Source organism: Pteropus medius, unplaced genomic scaffold (assembly GCF_902729225.1).
Source record: "Pteropus medius unplaced genomic scaffold, Ma_sr-lr_union100, whole genome shotgun sequence".
Lineage (NCBI taxonomy): Eukaryota > Metazoa > Chordata > Mammalia > Chiroptera > Pteropodidae > Pteropus > Pteropus medius.
Window position 1 is genome coordinate 9,672,402 of NW_024347791.1, and position 21,369 is coordinate 9,693,770.

The window sequence follows — 21,369 nt, forward strand, 5'->3', positions numbered from 1 at the left end:
ACTGCTATATTATTGTGATTTCCCTATATATCGTTTCCAAATACAGTCATCAGGAATACTTCAACCATAATTTTGTATAACTTAATCAGGCTTCCTAATATCACCAGCTAAAACGGCTAAAGACATTTTTTTTTTTTTTTAAACAGAAGACTCGGGAGAATTTTGCCTAATAAAATGCATGAACCAACTTCTTAAATTATCAAATGTCTTCAAGATTTTTAAGTAATGTGGGACATTATTTAACAACATTCTTGATATTCTGAAGGACTGAAATTTAATAGCCAAACCCTACTTCTCAGCCATTCTGACCATCAGATTCCTGAAAATTTGCTATCCTACTTAGCTTTTTCTTTTTTTGACCTCTGAATGTCTCATGCAGTCTGGGACCCTTATGATTTAAAAACTATGAATTCACAGAATCATTTGACTCTTCAGATCATATAGGAACCTAATGGTCTTTGAATCCAGCCCCTCATACCGTGTTTGAATGCTCTCTGCCACATTAACCCAAATGTTCCCCATTCTCCATGCCTGCCAAAATAGGGAATTATTTAAAGATAACCCACTCTGTTTTCAGTTTTCACTATTAAAACTGTCTTCCCTATCCTGAGGTGACACTTTCTTCACCAAAACTATCCCCTAATTTGGATCCCAACAATCTCCTCACTGGCCCCAAGAGAATGACTTCAGGTGAATCCATCTCTTCTTGCTTTACTTTTCTTAGTTGTAAAATGGAGATAAGGAATGTATGTCATATGGGTGTGGAGATTAAATGAAAATGTTTATAAAGCGCCTGGTGCAACACAGGGCCTCCGCAAGCAGTAGCCTTTATTAGGAGTAGAAAACCCTCCTCTGCACGGCTATTCTCAGAGATGGTATGGCAGCTGTCACCTTCTCTCCTCCAGGCCAGATAGCCCCATGTTCTCCCATTTTCTTTGAAAAACATGGTATTGTCTCTCTTGTTTCTCTAGTCATTCCTTTCTGAATAAGTATAGTTCTTTGAGAGAAGAATCAACTGCTAATCAAAAAATGTATACATTATATATATATATGTATATGTATATGTATATATACATATATATATAATGTTCACTTAAGATAAGTCTCATACCCAGACGTATCATTGCAAGACAATATTTCTCTCTTCTCTATTGCTGATGAAATCACCTCTCCCCCTCCCCCACCTCCAGTGTCTCCATATTTGACCCTCTGGCAAGCTGGGCTATGGGGAAGGCAATAGGTATGGGTACACTCTGGTTCTAAGGAGACAAGAAGACAGAAGTGCCCCTAAGACGTTAGGATGTATCTGAGAAGTTTCCTTCTTCATTCTGGTAGGATGTCAGCTCTTCCTCATCGAGGGTCACTCCTCTCTGTCCTCTCCATTCCTTCTTCCGGACTTCACAATTCTGGGTAGTGGCTCCATATGACATCTTCTTTTTGGGACTTGCAAAATTCTCATGGTTGAGTTCTGTTTCCTCGGCTAATTCATCTTGGTCAATGATGCCATACTTCTCCTCAGAGAGATTCTCGGGGTCAGCCCACTCCTGTTTCTCCCCGGAAGCAAAGACCCCATAGAAGATGACACCACTGTAGTGGACCAGGGCAGCTATGAGGAACACATTCTGCCATTCCTCACGGGTCTAAATGAGGAAACACAGTACCAGTTAATATTTTAACCAAAACTAGAGATCAACAGCATGTTCTGGCACAAAAGAAGCACCTGGTTCACCCCAAAGGCAGCACTCTGCTTCTTGGGAACACGTGTCAGAAGCGTGCCGGGGATCCAAACAGAATTTGAGTGTTTAAAAATGAAAGTTAAGACTATAATGAATATGCATTTTTTAATTTAGAGAAATGCTTTACAAAATAAACATCATATAAAACACACGCAGCACCATTTCATAGTTCTTCTAAATACACTAATGGGGTTTCCACTCGCCTATTGGATTAAATTAAACTTGCTTTAGGAACTCATCATTTTAAATATGAGAGGTCTCCTTCTTGCTTGCTGTTGGATACATAACAATTTGAGCCATGAAAATGCTCAGTCTTGACTGTCAGTAGCTTATTTACAATCACGTTTTCTGTGTAAAATACAGTATCACAAAATAATGGCACTTGTGTTTAAGGTTAAGGGAAGATAGTATCTGAGATTTAATACTCATGTTACTGATCCTATCATCTCATGAACAGAGAGGAGAAAACATTGATCTTCTGCCTATAAAAAAAATCCCAAATCCCAACTTTCTTTTCTATCAAAAAACATGAAAAGTTGCCTCATACTTTCTTCTCCAGGAAGTCATATTTGTAATAGGCAATCCAACTAAAAAAAACAATAGTTGGGTAAAAACGCCAAAATATCAAAAAATTCGTATTTGCAGAAAGCAGCATCCTGAAACTTTATCAATGACAGAGGTGAAAAAACCAGAGATCAAGTGTCCCGTGGTTGAACGCTGGATGGAGCTGGGATCCTCTTCTTCCATCCACCTTGGTCTAAATGCACAATGGTTCAATAACAACTAAGCGCCACACCCTGGTAGGTTCTTACGAAGGGTCACTAATGACTCGTTTATTTCTTCATAATACAGAAATGTAACAGCACTAACATTTTTATGCTGGAACATGCTAAGCAATAGATTGAATGGGTTATAAAGCTTAATTACTTAGAATTATAAAATGATCTTGAATACTTTTTAATTTCTCCTGAGTTGATTGCCTCAGTTTCTTACTGTGTCTCGAAATGGTCTATACAGTGTTTGCCCCACTACACACACATTTTATTTCTTTGTTGAGGAAATATGGAACCAAAATTAATCAGCCCTGTTGCTATCAATAAATGATAATTTAAAAAAAAAAAAGAAGAAGAAAAAGAAAGAAAAGAGAAATAGAAGAAGCTCAAATGACTTAGCCAAGGTCAAGGACATACCTATTTACAGGCTGGGGTAGGGCCTTGAGGTTTCAAGTTTATAGAGTATTTCAGTCCTTTGATACTGTAACCCACAGCCCCAGAGGAGACCATTACCTTGTGCTTGGTCATTGCACCGACAATGAGGGGACAGACCATTCCAGACAGGGTTCCCACTCCATTTGAGATGCCCATGAGAATGCTGGCATAGCGGGGGGCAATATCCAGGTGATTGACATTAAAACCTACAGTGAAGCCAAAACCTCAAAATCAGAGTCAAGAATAGAATTCCAAATACAGTTTGGAAAATACTTAGCTTCCCCCCAATGCTCATCAATCTATGTACTTTCTTCTAGCACATGACTAATGAATACCTCTACCGAGAGGGCTGGGTTGAGGATTGCCAGGCTGTGCCTGCACAGAGCAGAAAAATGTGCTGTGATTGATTAGCAGTGTCTACTCTGGACTTTCTGTGGGGTTCCGAACTTCAAAATAATAGTATTTGGGGCAATACTGAAAAGCTAAAAGTCTGGATCACATTTATTCAGAGTAAATAATCACACAATCACATTCAGTGTGATGAGGACCAAACCCTGCCTCATTATATCCTCCCTCCCAGGCCTCGACTTACTCCTAAAAGGCTACCACAGGTAAGTGTGCCTTAGTGGCCACGTGGCATAGGGGAAAGGGCACTTTTTTGATAATAAACATTTGCACTAACATTGGCAGAATCCTCTGTAATTTACAAAATACTTTCACGCACATACTCGATTTGGAGTTTGTAAATCTGGGTTTGAATCTTATTTCCACCACTTAAGTCATTTTTAAGCCTTTGTTTCCTCATCTCTAATATGGGGATAATATTACCCAAGCCATAAAGATGCTATGAGAACCAGGGAAAGTATATAGGCAAGAGCTCTTGGCAAATAGCTAGGCTCTACTAACGATCTACTACCACTAGCTACCACTATTACCAGTCCTACCTACTCCTGCTGCCTCTGCTGCTGCTCTAAGCAAGCATCTTCTCTCTCAGAAATCTTTTATCGGAAGATAATGCTGCTTGGAGTGGTAAAATAATAAGTCAGCAACACCTCACTATTCACCTGTTTATCGGGGAAAAAAGAATGAGTGGAATGAAGGGAAAGCATTGAGAACCACCTGTTCAAGTCAATATTGCCCAGGGGTGATTTTAGAGTCAGACAAACCTGCCTCTGGCAGCTTAACTGAGATGCAAATCTGGACAAAGGATTTAAACTTTCTGAATCTCCTGTTCTTCATCTATAAACTAGAATAATCATTCTTATAAAATTGTTGTAAGAATTAAGTTAAATGATGTATGTCCATTACATGATATACAGGGGTGAAAACCAACATGTATGTCCTTTTCTAGGTTATTCATCTGTCTTATTTACCACTATCTCCCCTGAACTGTCAGTGTCTGGTACATAGTAGGCACTTGATAAATAATTGATTGGTTAATTAGCAATTTGAGCTACGAAATTACAGCAGGGGGTTGTAACTTTTATTTATTCATATTTTTGTTTTCCTTTGTCTTGCTCTTTAATTCTCGATTCTGTGCAAAGAACCTGAAAATAGGATTTAAAAAAAATTTTTTTTTTCCAATTTGGCACATTGGCTGGTTGTTTTTTCCTACTTCCATTCAGGGAGAATTTTTTTAAAAAAACCTTTATAATAAACATGCTGTCAAAGTGGCAGACAATCAGAATATAAAAAACAGCTGCAAAATTAATTAATCTTATTGTTGATTCAAATGCAATAAACACTTTATTAGAAAAGAAGCCAGAGATAAGAAGTGATTAATATGATTGTTGAGTACTATATTCTGATACAAAGCTCAGGCATCTGTGTTCAGCTAAAGATAATGTAAGAAAAGCCACTTAGGTTTCTAGCTGCACAATTCTAGTGTTCAGGGGGAAAAATCTATGAGAAACTGAGATATTGATGGATTTTTTTCTGCAGCAGCAGCAGCAAATACAAAAAAAAATAAGAATTGCACAACAGCTGGGAGAGTCTGTCTTCTCTTCATAGGACATTTCTCAAAATAGGCATCACCTAACTGTTGTATCTTTCTAATTTCACCATTGTCAGCTCTCTTGTCTATGATCAGTTCCTAAATTGTGATCATCTTCTCTGGCATCTCTACTAACTCTTTATAAAGTGGACAGATAGTAGATCCGAGGAATTATTGTCCCCACAGCGATAGTCCCTCCCATAGTATCACTGTTGGGTCAGACAAACTTGTATTCCAGTCCCAACCACTTAACTTACTAGGGCAAGTTAAGTCACCTTTCTAAGCCTCAGGGTCCTCACTGGTAAAATAGACATAGCAATATCCTTCTCACAGTTTACCACAGGGATTAAATTAAATCATGTTTGAAAAATAGTTAGCTTGGAGTAAGTGCTAATAAAAATTATGGCAGCTGTTGTGATTTGGGGTATTGGGTTTCTCTCCTTCTCATTGTGTCTTAATTGGCAATCTCATGGAAATATGAACCCGAATATTTTAGTATCTTTGGGGACAAGATATGAATCTCTTTTGCCTAACAGAGCTATCAAGAAAAAGTAATCCTCAGCATCCTACTAGAAATAAGTTGTGATTATTCTCTCTTCGCTACTCAAAGTGTGGACCACTGGACAGCCGCAGCAGCATCGCTGGGGAGCTTGTTAGAAATACAGAAAGTCAGGCCCCACTCTGGACCTGCTGAATCTGAATCTGTATTTTGCAGAATCCTAGGATGATTTGTATGTACCTTGAAGTATGAGAAGCACTGGGCCAGAGTGAATAGTAATTGAACAATAGTAGTGAATACTTATTAATTCTGTTATGCATCAGGCACTGGGCTAAGAGCTTCCAATGCTCTATTTCCACTAGAATGTAAACTTTATGAGGACAGAATCTTTGATTTTTTTTTCATTGCCTTATCCCCCACGCCAAGAACAGTGCCTGGCTCATGGGAAGTGTGAGTGAATATATGAATTATGTTAATTCATCGAGATCTCCCAACAGTGCTACGAGGTTGCCTTTACATCTCTCTAGCCTCTAGTAGAAGATATTGAAGCTTGAGGATTTAAATAACATAGCAATTTTTTTGTATAAATAGTAGGTAGTAAAGAGAGATCTCAAACCCAGGTCTATGTACCTCCAAACCCAAGTCCTTAGCTGCAAGCTACTTTTACGGTTGACATTTTCCCCTCGTTTTTTCCTATTCATCAGCTCTACTGATAAGATCAAGCCCCTATTTTAGGGTAGCTTAAACCAGAGATTTCTATTCTGAGATGGTACCACTTTGTTTGATCTTTTACGCGGCCTGGAATGGTGGAGAGAGCTCAGGCTTAGAGTCAGGCAGAATGGCCCTTTAGTTCTTCCTCTGCCACCAATTGTGTGACCATAGGAAAGTATCCAATTTTTCTAAGTTTTAAGAATCCTCATCAGTAAAATAGTGATATTACTACTTCACAATGTCGTAAGATGGATGTAACGTATGTAAAGTGTTCTTTAAGTGATAATTTTAGTATTACAGTATGTTTTGAAAGTAGAAAAACAACTGGGTTTCACTTTTTCACCCAGTTTTACAAGGGAGCTTTTGAAGACTATAAGACATGATAGCACTCTGGCCTCTCACACATAGTAGGCTTCTTTCTGCTCCTGTAATATGGAGATACTGATAGCACCTAGAGGAGCCGTGAGAATTACAGGGGTTAATACAGCCACAGGACATAGAGTCTGTGTTTGATCAACATTAGCTCTCACCATCACCATTATTACTCTTACTACCTGTTCTAGCCTGTTCAGAAAGTCACTTCCCCTCTCTGGACCTGCATTTCCTTGTTTGGAAAATGAAGGCCATGGAAGAGACAAAGTCTAAAGAAGCTTTCCACTCTAGAAAGCTTCTGATCCCACGACTATATGTCAAAGGACCTGATATTAGCAGTTCTCTTGTAGGAGGTGAAGATTGAAAAGGTCACAAAAGACTCTGTTAGGTAGGGTGATCTGGTGCCGCAGTGTGAAAGTGCCACTCCACCCCAGACACACGCTTGGGCCTCTGCCTATGCCTCAGAGGGCTCACCCACACTTAGTGTCTATTTCCAAGGTGGAGAAATTAGGGGCAATTCCAGCTTGACTGGGTTGAGGAACCAGGGACCTTACAAAGCCATACCTCCTAGATGACATTCTCTAGTCAGTGGCACTGCTCCTTGGGAATGGCCTGGATACTAAAGGAAGGTGATGCAATATCCTTTTCCTTCCTGCCTCGTAAGACTTGCTGGATCTATAGAAAAGATTTGGAAACGCAGAGGACATTTTACCTGAAATAGCAAAGCCACTAAATCCTACGGCAAGTACCAGAAAGGAGATAGCCACCCCCTTGGTATGGGAAAAGCCAACCACCAGGAGTAAGGTTGCTTCCATGCCAAAACCTGCAAATGAAACAGCAGGGGGGGAAAATGTCATTTTCATGTCAGTCATCCCAAGGTCATGAATTTTTCAAATAAGAATTGATTAAAATATTTCCATGGACCTAAGTTTTTTTAGTATACACATTCTGAAACAGTGCTTATAAGATTATCCAGGTGTTTCTTGACTACATGACTATGCTACTGTTACCTAGGTGTTCTGTGAGTCTTCTGACACTCCCCTGGTGTACCTTGAACACAGAATGGTCCCAGTAGGTTCCAGCGATGCCCCTGGGGTGAGGGATGTTTACTATCAGTTGCTTCATGGGTGTTTGCTCTGTCATTTCTAAATATTAAAACTCTCCTATATACTGTCAGTCAGTCTTCTCAGTTTACATAAGTTACGGCTTCTCACAGAAAAATAAAATGACGACACTCTTAATATTTATTGTGAAAAGTGACCTGAAAGCAATAAATGAATATCTGAAGCAAAAAGCAGCTCCTTACTGCTTGTAAAACATAAAGCAAAATTCTTCCTTTTCAGAAATTCACCAAGCTCTCAGGCCTTTTTATAAAAGCCATGAGATATTTACACAGAAAATACAGCAGGACAAATGTCCTTTCTGTTCCTTTCGTTCAGAATAAGCGACTCCAATACAACAAAAAAGGACGAGGAAATTAGAAAGATGTTCCTTCTCACAAAAACAAAACAAAACAAAATACAAACATGCATTCAGCCAACAGCAGACAGAACGATGATATAAGTACCATTTCCAGGTATAAAAGTGCCATGGGAAATGGAAGACAACGATGCTTCATTCTGGAGACTGCTGATTCCAGACATCTCCACACGACTGTCCCATAGTTACCTCAAAGACAACATGCCTAAATCAAGTCTCTGTCCCCCTATTTTTTACTCCTAAACAAACAAAGCAATCACCACCACCATCCTCTTTCTTCTTCTGCAAATTAATCTTTTATCCTCCTGTGTTTAGAAACTCGACTTTCGAGTCAGACAGACTTAGGTTCAGATTCTACCTCAACATCACTAATTGTGTGACCTTGGACGAGTCACTTCACCTCTTAGATTCCTCATCCTCAAAAATGAAGCCAGTAATACAACCTTATAGGGCACCAGAAGATTAAATGAAATTAGGCGTCCCTAGCACAGGAGCACAGCTCAACAAATGATAACAAAAATCCAACACAGATATCTCAAAACCTCTCTCTTTCTCAGCTTATGGCGTCAGAATCTGTGTTTCAACCTCAGAAATATCTGTCAAAACTGACCTTGCTCTCCCCTCCTCTGCACCTGTCTTAGTCCTGTGCTCCATTACCTCTCACCTAGACAACTTCAGTAGACTCTTTATTGGTTTTCCCATCTCTTCTTCTTCTGCTCCATTTTCCCATATCACTATCTTTATAAACCACAAATCTGATCAATTGCCCCTTTGCTTAAAACTTTGTCAAGGGTTCCACATTATTAGTATAGTGTTGTATAATAAATTCCTCCTGCTGTTCTTGTATCATTTTCTGTCCTCCCTCAACTCCTTTGCCTCTGCACGTGTCCCATATAAAGCCTTCTGCTGTAGTCACACAGCAGGGTGATTAGCTATTTCCTAAACACAACACTGTTTCATGCCTATATGTATTTTCGCGGACTGTTTCTTCACCTAGGATTCTCTCACCAGTTATTTCTCTTTTCTGGAGAAATTGTATCCTTGACAATCAAGTTCAAATATGACTTCCTCTAGGAAGCTTTCCTGACAGCCCTGCCCCTCAGCCACCAGTGGAGCGGACACCTCCTTCTTCTTACTAATCTCATAGAACTTTTCAACATTCCTTATAATTTTTCATTTGTGTTTCTGCCTCCCTCATAAAACTGTGATATTTTCCAGGGAAGTTACCGTGTACATAGCACAGGGCCTGGCTAACATGCAGTGATCACTCAAATAATAAACTAATGCAAAGGAAAGAAAGGAAAATCAAGATAACTAAGTTGAAATACAAGCTAGAATATTTTTTATAAATCTTGGTAAGATGCCTACTTTTCTGAGCTTATTTCTTCGAAACTAACGAAGACACAGGGCAAGCATCAATAATTGTTTTAGGTGGTCATCTAAAGAGAGTGATAAAATTATGGACCAGAAGTATTTTTTAAATTGTGGGTTTTATATCATTGCTACTTATTATTAATTCTGTTTCAACAATTTAAATTATACATGGGGCTAAATTGCTAGTGTTTTACATACTAACTATGTGTATTTTAGAAGTGGCCTGTCTTAAATAACAAGGCACACGGCTGATACTTCTTTTCTCTTATCATTTTCAACAAAGTTAATTCCTCCAAAGAATTAGAATGAAGACATTGTGTGAAGAATAATAAATACATTGGTTCATTTATGAGAAAAAGATCTTTGCCAAACAGATTTCCAAAGAAGGAAAAAGCATTTAAGAGCCTAAATGATTCCTGTCTAGAGTGAAAATGCTAGAAATAGGATTGTGTGTTTCAGGAGCTAAAGATTAAATTTGAACTTCAGCAGTAATCAAGAGATCTTTGAAAGTAAACCTATTCAGAACCAACAAGAAAAATAAAACTAGGATTTAAAGGCCAGAGAAATTTTTCCATTTCATATTAAAACAACCTGAAGTCACACAGACAACCAATTAAGCCAGGCTAGAATTTTTGACCTTAGTCATACTTTACATGTACTACAGAGGGAGGAACAATAATTGGACAACTGTCCTTGAGGATCTTGGAAATGTGCCCTGATTCAGAATGAACCAGAATAGGTGATCTGTTTGCTTTAAATGATTTTAACTGTAAATATCCCTTGCCTACAGAAGGAAAAGGAGGTGACAGACTTTAAGAAATGTGTGATCTTTCTCAGATGATAAATGTCCTCTATATTTCTTCTTAGAAAATACGAAACCAACTAAAATTCTCTAGACTATCATAGATCATACGAGTGTTTCATCATATCCAAATCAATCTGGCTTATCAGCAATGGCACAAAACTCTGTCTTCATGTATTTATCTCTAGTCTAGCATCTCTGCATTTAAGCAAAGTGAAATGACCATGGTCATTTTTTTTTTTTTAATTTTCTAGGTAAAGCTCACATTTTCTGTTGTGTCAAAATATAAAATGACATGAAAAGACATGTGAAGAGTTTTCTTGTTTTTTCTGATTGTTTGTGTGTATGTGTGTGTGTGTGTTCTAAGATGAGATTGAGACTGAGGAGAATCTATATATGCATTCTAGTTTCTGTAAGTTACTGTCAACAGGCACTTTGCTAGCATTTAAAAATGTTTGAACGTTCTCACTACCACCACCAAACACCGAAATTACCAATTATGGAGAAACAATGGCCACAGTGATTGGGGCAAAATTAAATATAAACAAGACATTCTTATAAAACTATGTTTAGTCTCTTCAAGGCACCTGTCTTCAGAAATAAACTATGCGCGTAAAGTTTAAAAGCAGAATTTTCTTTCAAGTTCCAGATTTAGAGGTTGCATATTTGGGGCCATGGGAAATATGATTGAATAGCAGATATTTATTGAATGCCTCCTTTGGAAAACTTCTGTTTTGTCGATGTTTGAACACAGGAGAAGAAAAAGAGCACTCACACGTGTCGGCCTCATGCTAGGTGCATGTATATGCTGTCTCATTTAATCTTTATAACAATCATCTGAAGTAAATGTTATTAAAAAAATTAGATTTAAAATAAGAAGAAAGCTAAGATCCAAGAACTTACAAATCCATCTGCTTCCCTCCACCTCCATTGATACCACTTTAGTTCAAGTCACCATCTTCTCTTGACGGAAAAACTGAAACAGCCTCTTAGCTTGTCTCTCTGCTTTTACTCTTGTGTTCTGTGTTCAATTATTCAGATTTAAAAACATAAGTGAGACCATATCCCTTTCCTTGCTTTAACCCCTCCATTTGCTTCCCAGTGCACTTCAAATAAAACCCAGGCTCTGCATATGTCCACAAGGCTTCCCAAGATGCAGCCCCAGCTGTACGTTCTGATTCCACCTCTTGTTACATTCTGTCTCGCTCACTAAGCTCCAACCATTCTGACTTTCCTTCCTTGTTCTCTGACATGCCACATTCATGCCTGCCTCAGGGCCATCGCATGTGCTACTCCCTCTGCCTAAAACACTTTCTTACAAGAGCTGTAATGAGGTAGTACACGACGAGTTGCTAACCAAGTGTATGGATAGGAAGGAGCAATCGCTGGAGGCGGACGTAGCCTTAACAAAACACAAAAGGAAAGACAAGCCGATGCAGAAGGATATGTGGAGAGGACTGGGAAGCGAAGTGAAGGTGAGCAGAACTCACAGTAAAGAGAATGGGAGTAAGCACAGACAGAGACGAAGATATATTCAGGGTCTGGTGTGGAGGGCTATTCAGCTGGAACAGAATCTAATAATTAGAAGAGTGGGACTTTGGTTACTATATTAGTTTCCTGTTCCTGCTGTAACAAATTACCACAGACTTAGTGGCTTAAAAACAACACATATTTATTATTGCCCAGTTCTGGAGGTCAAAAGTCCGAAATGGGTCCCACAGAGCTAAAACCAGGGTGTGTCAGCAGGCTATGTTCCTTTTGGAAGTTCCGGGGGAAAATCTATTCTTGCCTTTTCCAGGATCTTTACATGATCTACCACTTGAGCAAGTCCCCTTATTATGCCCTAGTTTCCTCACTGCATTTGGATTTAATAACAGTACTTGCTCCGAAGGGTGGTTATGAGGAACAAACACAATAATATGTGTAAAGACCTGAGCTTCATGTCTGGCACAGAAAGCATTTAAGAAATGCTCATTTTAAAAGCAAAAGAAAAGAGATAAGAAAGTGTAGAGTTTTTAAAAGGTAAGCAGGCAAACATTGTAGGGATTCATGATTAGTTTTATCTACCTCTTTTGAAAAATCACCCAACTTCCATTTCATCCTTGCAAAATCAAAATATAAGGCAGGAACTAAATAAAGCAGGAAAGAGGACGGTGTGTGTGTGTGTGTGTGTGTGTGTGTGTGTGTGTGTACACCCCTATGCACAAGCATATGTTCGAAGGAAAGAAGACCATTCAGAGGAAATGTTTTTCTTATGTTTCTTACTAAAATGTATATATGTAGAAAGGGAAGATGAAGACAAAGGAATAAACTGCATAAGCAAAGGATTATGTATGTGGAAGGATATATGAGAAAGATAAGTAATAAAAAGATTTGTAACAGGAAATCATGTCGCTTTGGCTTAAGAGCAGGTGAAAGAAGCATTTCTGCAGTTGCAGGTGGGTATAGATTTATCAACTAAGTTGTCATATCTCAGTTTGCCCAAGTACAGGCTGGATGACTACTTGACAGGGATGTGACACTCAAGAATTTGCTGGAGGATGGACTTAGGGGCCTTTTTCTTTTTTTGCATTTGAATAAAAGATTTATTATTTTCTTCTCTGGGAAAAAACGGGAAGTTAGGGAAACACACTATTTTACAGCCCATATTAACTGGTAATTGGTCCTAACCCCTCCTGGCACAGCTGTTGACAGCATTAGCTGTTTAACCAGAACCAAGCTGTTCATCCCCCACAGAAAGTACGTGGACAGCGTGAGGACTGCAGGTTTTTCCCCGAGAGAAGCTAAGAGAGAAGCGGCCTTTAAGATCCTTTCCAGTGATTAGACATAACCTCCAAGTATACTTTGTAGTTCAATTTCATCTCTTTCTATCCAAGCGACTCAAGCCTCCTATGAAACCCACAGTACCTCCACAGTTCATGATTTTTCTGACAGCGGTTGTGGTCAAAATTTGTCTGCTTCTTAAATAATCAGCCAGTTGTCCTCCAATAGGCACAACGATGGTCATGACCATGTGTGGGAGTGCTGACAAGAGACCCACCTGGATGGAAAGAAACAATGAGCTATTTTTAGCTACTTCTGAGGCTGTATTTCCCTAATTCCCTGCTCCCACCACCTGCAATGCCCACCACCAACCACGCCACTAAATTTTATCATCTAACTGTAAGAGAACCAGGTAGGACTGAGTTTTGTAATAAATAAACAATGAATGAATGAATGATTTTAAGGAGAGACATAACTGTCTCCTCCACCAGATTGGAAGGTTTTGTTTTTTTGTTTTGTTTTTTTTTTTAGTCATTTATACAGTTCATAAAACAATCCCCCTAATTGCTCTTTTTCTCCTCTGGCTCTCCACCTAGCTATTACATTACTGCTGACTGCATTCCCTATGCCGTGCTCCCCAAACCCATGACCATCTATCAACTACTAATTTGTACTTCTTTAACCCTTCACCTCATTCTCCCAGCCCCTCGACACCTCTCCCCTCTGTCCGTCACCATATTGTCCTCTGTATTTGTGAGTCTGTTTTTTATTAGTTTGTTCTTTTTGTTCCTTAGATTCCACATATAAGTAAAATCATAGGGTATTTATCTTTCTCTGTCTGACTTATTACACTCAGCATAATAGCCTCTAGCTCCATCCATGTTATTGCAAATGGTAGGATTTCATTTCTTTAATGGCTGAGTAAAATTCCATTGTATATATGAACTATAACTTCTTTATCCAATCATCTGTTGATGGGAGATTGGAAGCTTAAGGGCAGAGATGACTTTTAGTCATCTTAAGGCCTGGCTCATGGAAGTTAAACACTTGGCACAAAGTGAATGCTCATTGATGGCAGCCACCATTACTTGACCCCGTTAGCTCTTGCATGGTCACTTCAGGCAGTGCCTGGAGCTATGCAAACATCAACCTCTACTAGGCTTCTGCTCTCCCCCTTGGAGGAAGGAGGCTTAATTCTTTTATGATAATGGCTTACATTTCACCATCCACACCCTTTTCCCCTGAAATACAGGCAACCTAATGACAATGGCTGGAGACATTGATAGAGGCTCTTATACAAGGCAATGGTCATTAGTGTTATAACGACCATTATGGAGAGAGGGGTGATCTGCAAAATAAGCTTTAGAGTTCTTATTACTATTCACGGAGTAATTTATAGGGGGCGGGGAAAGAAAACCTCTCACTGTTAAATCTTTTTATCTTTGTCTAATATGCCATCCTCGAGTTAGCTTCAAAAACACTTTGAGTTCGGGTAGAACATAAATCTTTAAAAGCAACTTAATGCAGCTCTGATCCTTACTAAGAAGAAATTAAATAACTATGTATACTATACACAGAATGTATGATTTGTCTGACATCCAGGGTATTAGGTGTCATAAAATGTTATGAATTGAGATCAGCAATTTAATTATTTTATCATAAAGAATTTTCTCAGTAGAAGTAAGAGATTTAAAGTTTGAGAACACTTGAAGCATCTATGTGTTTACCTTACTTATTGCAAATCCAAAGACCTCTTCAAAATAAGCAGGCTGACTTATTAACAGCAAATAAAAGGTCCAGCTTCTGCAAAAATTTGCCACAATGATTGCATAAACCGGCAGTGATGTGAAAAATCTTTTCCATGGTGTATTAAATTTCTAGAGAGTAAAAATACCGTGAGATTTTTAGTGAATATATTGGCAAGTTATTTGTAGTGAATATATTGACAAGTTATGAGTATTTCTCTTAGTGATTGTGCTGTCCTCATAAAAAAGAGACAAATCTTCATCTATCCATTGATACTTACACTTAGACTAACCGAGTTAGCTCCTTCTCCTATACTTGTCTCTATATAGGTCCTCTCCTCGAGGGATATTGTTGGGTGAGCTGCCGGGCACTCATAGGCCTGCAACAGCCAAAACATGTACCAAATGATGCCGAACATACCTGCAGTTAAAAAAGAAGAGGCCAAATATGTGGTGACAGAAAGAAATCTAACTATGGGAGGTAAACACAATGTAAATATATATATAACTTACTATTAAAATGTACAGCTGAAACTTATTAGATTTCATTAACCAATGTCACCATAAAATTTTTAATTAATTAATTAAAAAATAAAGAAATAATTAAAAATTTTTTAAAAAAAAAAGTCTTGATGATATGGTCTCATTTCCTTTTATCTCTAAATTTTTCATTTTTCAAAATATTCCCAAACAGTACTATGTTCAGCTAGGAGAAAATGTTTCATAGTTATTAACTGGTATTTAAAGAAAGATAATGTTCTGCTTATTAAGAAACTCGACTTTAATATAAATGTTAACTGAATCATAGGTAGACAAGTATTCCACTTATATGATAAATTTGTGTTAATAATTTCTATTTTAGTAAGTGCTCAGCCATGTCCATGAGTCACCCCTGGGAACTCATGAAGTCAAATCACTCACCATAAATATAAAAGACGGAGGCCCATCCGATGTACTGCACCAACACCCCCGCCAGGGGCATAGCGATCACTGCCCCCGCGTAGGAACCTAGAACAAGAAAAGATGGAGGGAAGTTTAGCAACAGTCAGGCAAGCCCTCCCAGCCCATTTAGAATGCATGTGGTACAGCTGAGGATGAATCAGACCCAGCAGAAGTCAGAATGTCCCCGTGCAGGACAGGCAGACTCCCAGTGGGCCTTAGTGCAGGGTTTCCAGGAGGGAAAAGTTACCAGGATGTCCTTGAACTTCATCCAGGTACTATGGAGGGATTCAACAGAGATTTCTCAGGCACAACAATTTGAAGTTAATGACAAATTAGAATAAAAGATGAGAAAAATCTGGGAGAAATTTGAAACAGTCACAGTATTGAGTGCTGAAGACAGCAAGTAAAGAAACGTATGGCTGTGCTTTTCAGAGCTCGCAGTTCAGAAGGATTATCACCTAGGTCTTTAAATGAAAGACTATTAAAGGATCATGCTTGATTTTTATTTTTTTAAAATCAGGAAACGGTTAAATGACATTTAAACAATTAAATGGCAGGATGACCAGGATGGCTGTTGTCTCTATCTACCTCCTAAATAGGTACATTTTTAAGTTTATTTTTTATTTTGTAAATAGTTAACCTTGTAAATACTTATCTATGTGTGGATGTTTATCTAGTCGAGACAAGATAATGAGGACAGAGGCAGTGACCTGGCCTCCACTGTCTCCTGCAGCTCTGTAATATCTGCTGGAGAAACACAAGCCCTGCAAACTCCTAAGAAACTTGAACTGAATCAAAAAAAATAACTAACTGAAATTCCCTCTGGGCTGTGAATAAAATAATTCTTGCTTCAGAGAAAGTGAGCAGCCAAAGGAACTACTGTATCCCAGAATCCAATGTTAAGGAAGGCCTCTGGGAAGCGGGAGTTTGGGGATCTTCCAGAAAGGGAGATTAAACCCCATCTTTCCAAGCTCGGCCTGACTGGCTATGAAAGGCCCGACCGGGAATACGAAATCCAAACATCGTGACACCTGAGGAAGTCTCTCGATCTCTCCAAACCATTTTCCTCAGCTAGAAGATGGGGATGAAATCTCTATCTCACGGGGCTGTTTTAAGGATCAAATAAATGACATCTGTGCTGCATAAATGCCAACTATTACTGCTACCGTCTTGTGGTCTTGTGCAGAATAACAGCACACAATTTTTTTTTTTTTTACCTCAGATTTTCTCAAACTAATAAGGCAAGAATTCCAGGGCATATCATTTAGAAAGAGCTGCACCCAACTCCACTGTGGGTGTGGAGGAGGTGGTCTTCTTCCCCAGGCCAAAGACCCCAGGAGTGGGGGGTGGAAGGCTCACATTTAGGTGATGCAAAGGACTGCCCAGGACAGGGAACGTCAGGGGATAACCCACCACAACTAGGGTGTATTGGGGGCTTCCTGTGACCCCAGCACTGCGCCAAGCATTCTGGACCCATGATTTTATTTAACCCTACTTTCGACCTGATGATGTTGGTACCAATATCATTCTCATTTTACAGAGAAACCAAGGCTGAGGGAGAGGAGGTAAATTGCCTGAGGTCACACAGCTATGAGTGACAGGAACCCAGGTCTGTAGGAATCCAAAGGCTTTATACCCTTACCTTTTAATAATTCAGGCCTGCCTCCTCCACTCAGAAACGCCCTATAGTTCCTCACAGTAAGAGGCATTCTTGTCCTGAGGAAATTTTATGACTCGAAACTGTCTTTCTTCCCTATTCAACAAACTCTTTATTATCCTCCACACACAGCTGAATATAATCTCCTATCACACACCCGCATCTCCTTAGCATTTGCCTATAGGCACTTCGTGACCAAACGGCCCTGGGACTGACAGTGCCTCCATCCCTCTGTGTGCTCACCACAGAGGAGAGAGGGGGCCCTCGATGCTTGTCGAATGGCGTGGAAACTGGGGCATAGGCGAATTGGGGGTGGGAGGGTTCATAGTTCTGTCCTCACTAGCTGTGAGAATTTATATATCTTTTTCCTTCCTCAGCCTCCTTTTCCTCTGTAAAACAATGATTATAGCTAGATAGTTTCTAAAGTTCCTTTCAACTCCATTATTTTTGAAGTATAAGAACTAGTTAGCCCCAAGCCTGGATTTCCTTCTTATGAGTTTCCCTTGGCTGTTCTTTGAAACCGAGGCCACATATTAGCTGGGAAATGTAATAAAGCCTGTGACTTTGATCGGGTAACTTCCCCTGAGAGTCAAACCATTTCTTAAATCAGCCCTTTGAGGGCTCTCAAGACACTAAGGATGGGGAGTGGCACTAGTCATTCTTGTTTTGCTGGCAAATTAAAATGAAAGGCCTTATAAATAAACCATCCAAGGAAAATAAGGTCAAGGATCTGACAATTCACAAGATCAGCTGGGGCAGAATATCATATTCTTCTAGAGTTGGTATAAGGTCAGTAGTGGGGGTGGAGATGATCTTGAACTTCAAACACGAGGACAGAAATGGTTTCTGAGGACGAGAGAGGCTAAAGATGTGAAGACCTCTCAGCTGTGTATACAGTTCCGAACTAAGTACAAAATAGGCACATTGGTGAATATTACACACCAAATTCCCATGGATGATATTATTATTATTATTATTAATTATTAAAGGAGGTAGAGAGACTGAGGGAGAAATAAATAAAAGTATTCACAGAAATAAAGAGGCAGCTTTATTTCTTCCTTTAGCTAGGAATACAGGTTAGCTTCTCTTAGGAAAGGCATGCACTAGCTCGAAAAACTAGACAGATCTAAATTCTGATCCTAATTCTGCTCAGGCCCCATTGTGACTTTTGCAGCCTAAAGCACTTTGTCTTCCTGGGTCCCTTCCCTCATTAAAAAAAAAAAAAAGTTACAACTGTACTGATGGTGGCAGCATGTGCTGTCCTCGTTCAGTTTGTGATTGACACCTAGGTAAACCCTTCAGAACACTGATTACTCGTAAAGATATGTAGGGATCAGTGCCAAAGGCATAGCTTTGAGTGAGGCAACCTTAGCAAGGTAAAGTTGGGAGACCCAGGAATTAAAGTTACATCAGTATCTAAAGGGCCACTAATTTACTTTTAAGTAAACTGGATGATCTCCCCTTCATTTTTACCTGGAATACAATGGTGAAAATTAATTCAAAGGTCTCGATGACAATATTTACATAGTAGTGTGTGGTAAGGAAAGGTTTGAATCTAGCATCAGGTGATCTGGCTCCAGCTCTGTAACTTAGTAGCTGTGTGACCTTGGGCAAGTTTTTTTGGACTTTCGTTTCAGTTCAGTGAAACTACGCTTTAAACTTTAGTTTCAATTTCTCCATCTGTAGAAAGAAGAGGAGTAGGGGGCTTGAATCTCTCTCTTCCATTTTTGACTTTGGCAAATATCATTTGCAGGCTAATCCAACAACCCCTTTCAAGCCCTTCTTTCTTACCTTTCTCTACTAATAGGGCTTTGCTAGACTCTTGCTTTCCTAGCGTCCTCTGCAGTTAGTAAAGCATATGACACAATTAGGGCTAATGAAATAGAAGTGGACTTCTGCTAGGGCATTTTGGGAAAGTTTTTGCTTTCCTGATGAAAGGAACAGAAATGGCTAGGACACCCTTTCCCAAGTCTTCCTGCCTTGGATGTGGACTTGATGCCTGGAGCTGTGACAGCCATCTTGGGAACAAACACGAGAGTAAAAAACAATCACTCTGAGACAGTGGAGTAGAAAGTCGGAACATGTTGAGGCCCTGGATGGATCATTGAGCAGCAGAACCAGTACCGGCAACCACTCACCTGTGGACTTCCGTTATGTAAAAAAAAATAAATGCTATGGTCTTTGGAAATCAAAAACATTCCTAAATAAAACTTGTTATGATTATAATATGCTTACCACAAAAAGAGGTTGTGGCCAGTCGGCTTCTCTCTAAAGGTGGTGCCCACTTACTCCACATCCCATGGCAGGCTGGGTAGGTCACACCCTGGCAAATGGTCGAAAATGGGTTATTTAATTTGACTCCAGTTTCTTTTTGTGTTAAAAAACACGTGGATCCTGATTCTTTAACACAGGCTACAATATAAAAGCCCAATTCAGATACTAAGTAGCACGTGTCAGCTATTTTGACTGACAGCACAGATACTGAAACTTAAAGACCAGTTCAAATGTGAGCATAGTAGGGAATGGGAAAGGGGGTTTATATTTCACATTATTACAGAATATCACTGAAGAAAGGGACTTCTGCAATCAGTGGGTCTATCCTCTCATTTAAGGTACAGAATCTGAGGTTCAGAGACATTAAGTAGCTAGACTCTAGTCTTCACAGCTGCTAATATCGTGTTCTTTCTACCACATCAGTATTTTCCAAAACGTGGTATATGTCCCTCTAGAGTTGGACTTGAGATGCTACAACAACCTACAGTTTTTATTATAATCATGACATATATATAATAATATGCTTTAGAAAAAAATGTAACTAGCACATGAAACCCATGATTTCAAAGATGTTTTTGCTTATGAGGAAGTTCTTTGGGTTTTTCTGGTTTTTGGTGTTTTAAGTGAATTAATCTAGGGAAAAATTGTCATTAAACAATCGTACAAATTATACACAGACATGACAGAAGTGACAAAGTTTAGTGGTGAACGACTGTGTTTGGGAAACACTTCTCTACATCAGGGTTTGGGAAACTATGGCCTGATTTGGCTCACTATTGGTTTTTGTACAGCCCCCAAGCAAAGAATAGTTTTCACATTTTTAAGTGGTAAGCAAAAAAATTGAAAAAAAAAATTCTATAGCATGTAAAAATCACATGAAATTAAAATTTCAGTATCCAAAATGTTTTATTGGAACATAGCCATGCCTATTTGTTTACATATTGTCTCTGGCTGCTTTTGCACTGCAATAGCAGAGTTGACCAGTTGCCTATGGCCAGCAAAATCCAAAATATTCATCCTTTGTCTCTATATCATGCTACCTCCTTCATCGAATTAAATCTCTGTATAAGAGTACACTCTTGAAAATTTACAGATTTATTAAATCCCTTTAAGTTGTTTCAATGGAAAAAGCTCTTACTATGTGAACTGTAGATTTTGGGCTTTAGTTTCATCATTTATTAAATGAAAGGGGTTGGATTAAAGTATCTCCAAGGTCATTTCCAGCTCATGTGAAATTCTGTGCTGTATGAAGTGGTCCTCCACTGTGTTTAAATTTGGAAACACACAAGGTTTTTAAATTAAAGTACTCATAATAGTAGCCATAACCATATAGCTGAGATAGCAAGACAAGGTAGAAGACAGGAAAACTGAGTCAAAGGGGTTTTCTTAAGAAGCTGAATTTTCTAAAGGACCACGATGTCTCCAGCGATATCAAAAACTGGTAAGGAAAGAATCTCCTACCTCCACTAGACCTTGCAAAATTCTGACACACATGACACAGCTGTAATGCACTCTGGCAGCAGAAGGAATGAACATGTTCAAGGTCGATGTTAAGAAGATGGCAGCTCCAAAAACCCTGAGAGACCAAAACACTGTGTTATTAGGCAGGCCTGCTCACAGATGTGGCACTTCAGTTAAAAATCAGAAATGGCCCTGACAGTTCATGGAAGATCACTATGCAAGTTAATAGAAAGAGAAATAGATGTTGTGTTAGAGTCCAGTGGGTCCCAAGCTAGAGTGTTAGGCTGCTTTGATTCTCAAGCTCCAGTGCCTGGACCAAATTACAGGCAGGTTTTTGGCAGTACAGATGTGTC

The 21,369-nt window shown here is 39.1% G+C and overlaps 1 protein-coding gene across 2 annotated transcripts in view; it reads right to left on the reverse strand.

Annotated features, from left to right (window-relative positions):
• Positions 1–1,098: 1,098 nt before the first annotated feature.
• Positions 1,099–21,369, reverse strand: part of SLC17A8 (solute carrier family 17 member 8) — a 38,742-nt gene continuing 18,471 nt past the window's right edge. The window contains exons 4-12 of one of the 2 annotated variants that reach the window (XM_039877996.1): positions 21,017–21,131; positions 19,517–19,604; positions 15,604–15,690; positions 14,964–15,103; positions 14,665–14,814; positions 13,082–13,214; positions 7,232–7,342; positions 3,023–3,150; positions 1,099–1,640 (exon numbers count right to left, since the gene is read on the reverse strand). In XM_039877996.1, the coding sequence (XP_039733930.1) occupies positions 1,296–1,640; positions 3,023–3,150; positions 7,232–7,342; positions 13,082–13,214; positions 14,665–14,814; positions 14,964–15,103; positions 15,604–15,690; positions 19,517–19,604; positions 21,017–21,131 (1,297 nt within the window). In that variant the 3' untranslated portion in view covers positions 1,099–1,295. The remainder of the gene's footprint in view (positions 1,641–3,022; positions 3,151–7,231; positions 7,343–13,081; positions 13,215–14,664; positions 14,815–14,963; positions 15,104–15,603; positions 15,691–19,516; positions 19,605–21,016; positions 21,132–21,369) is intronic. The other variant, XM_039877997.1, reaches the window with a different exon arrangement.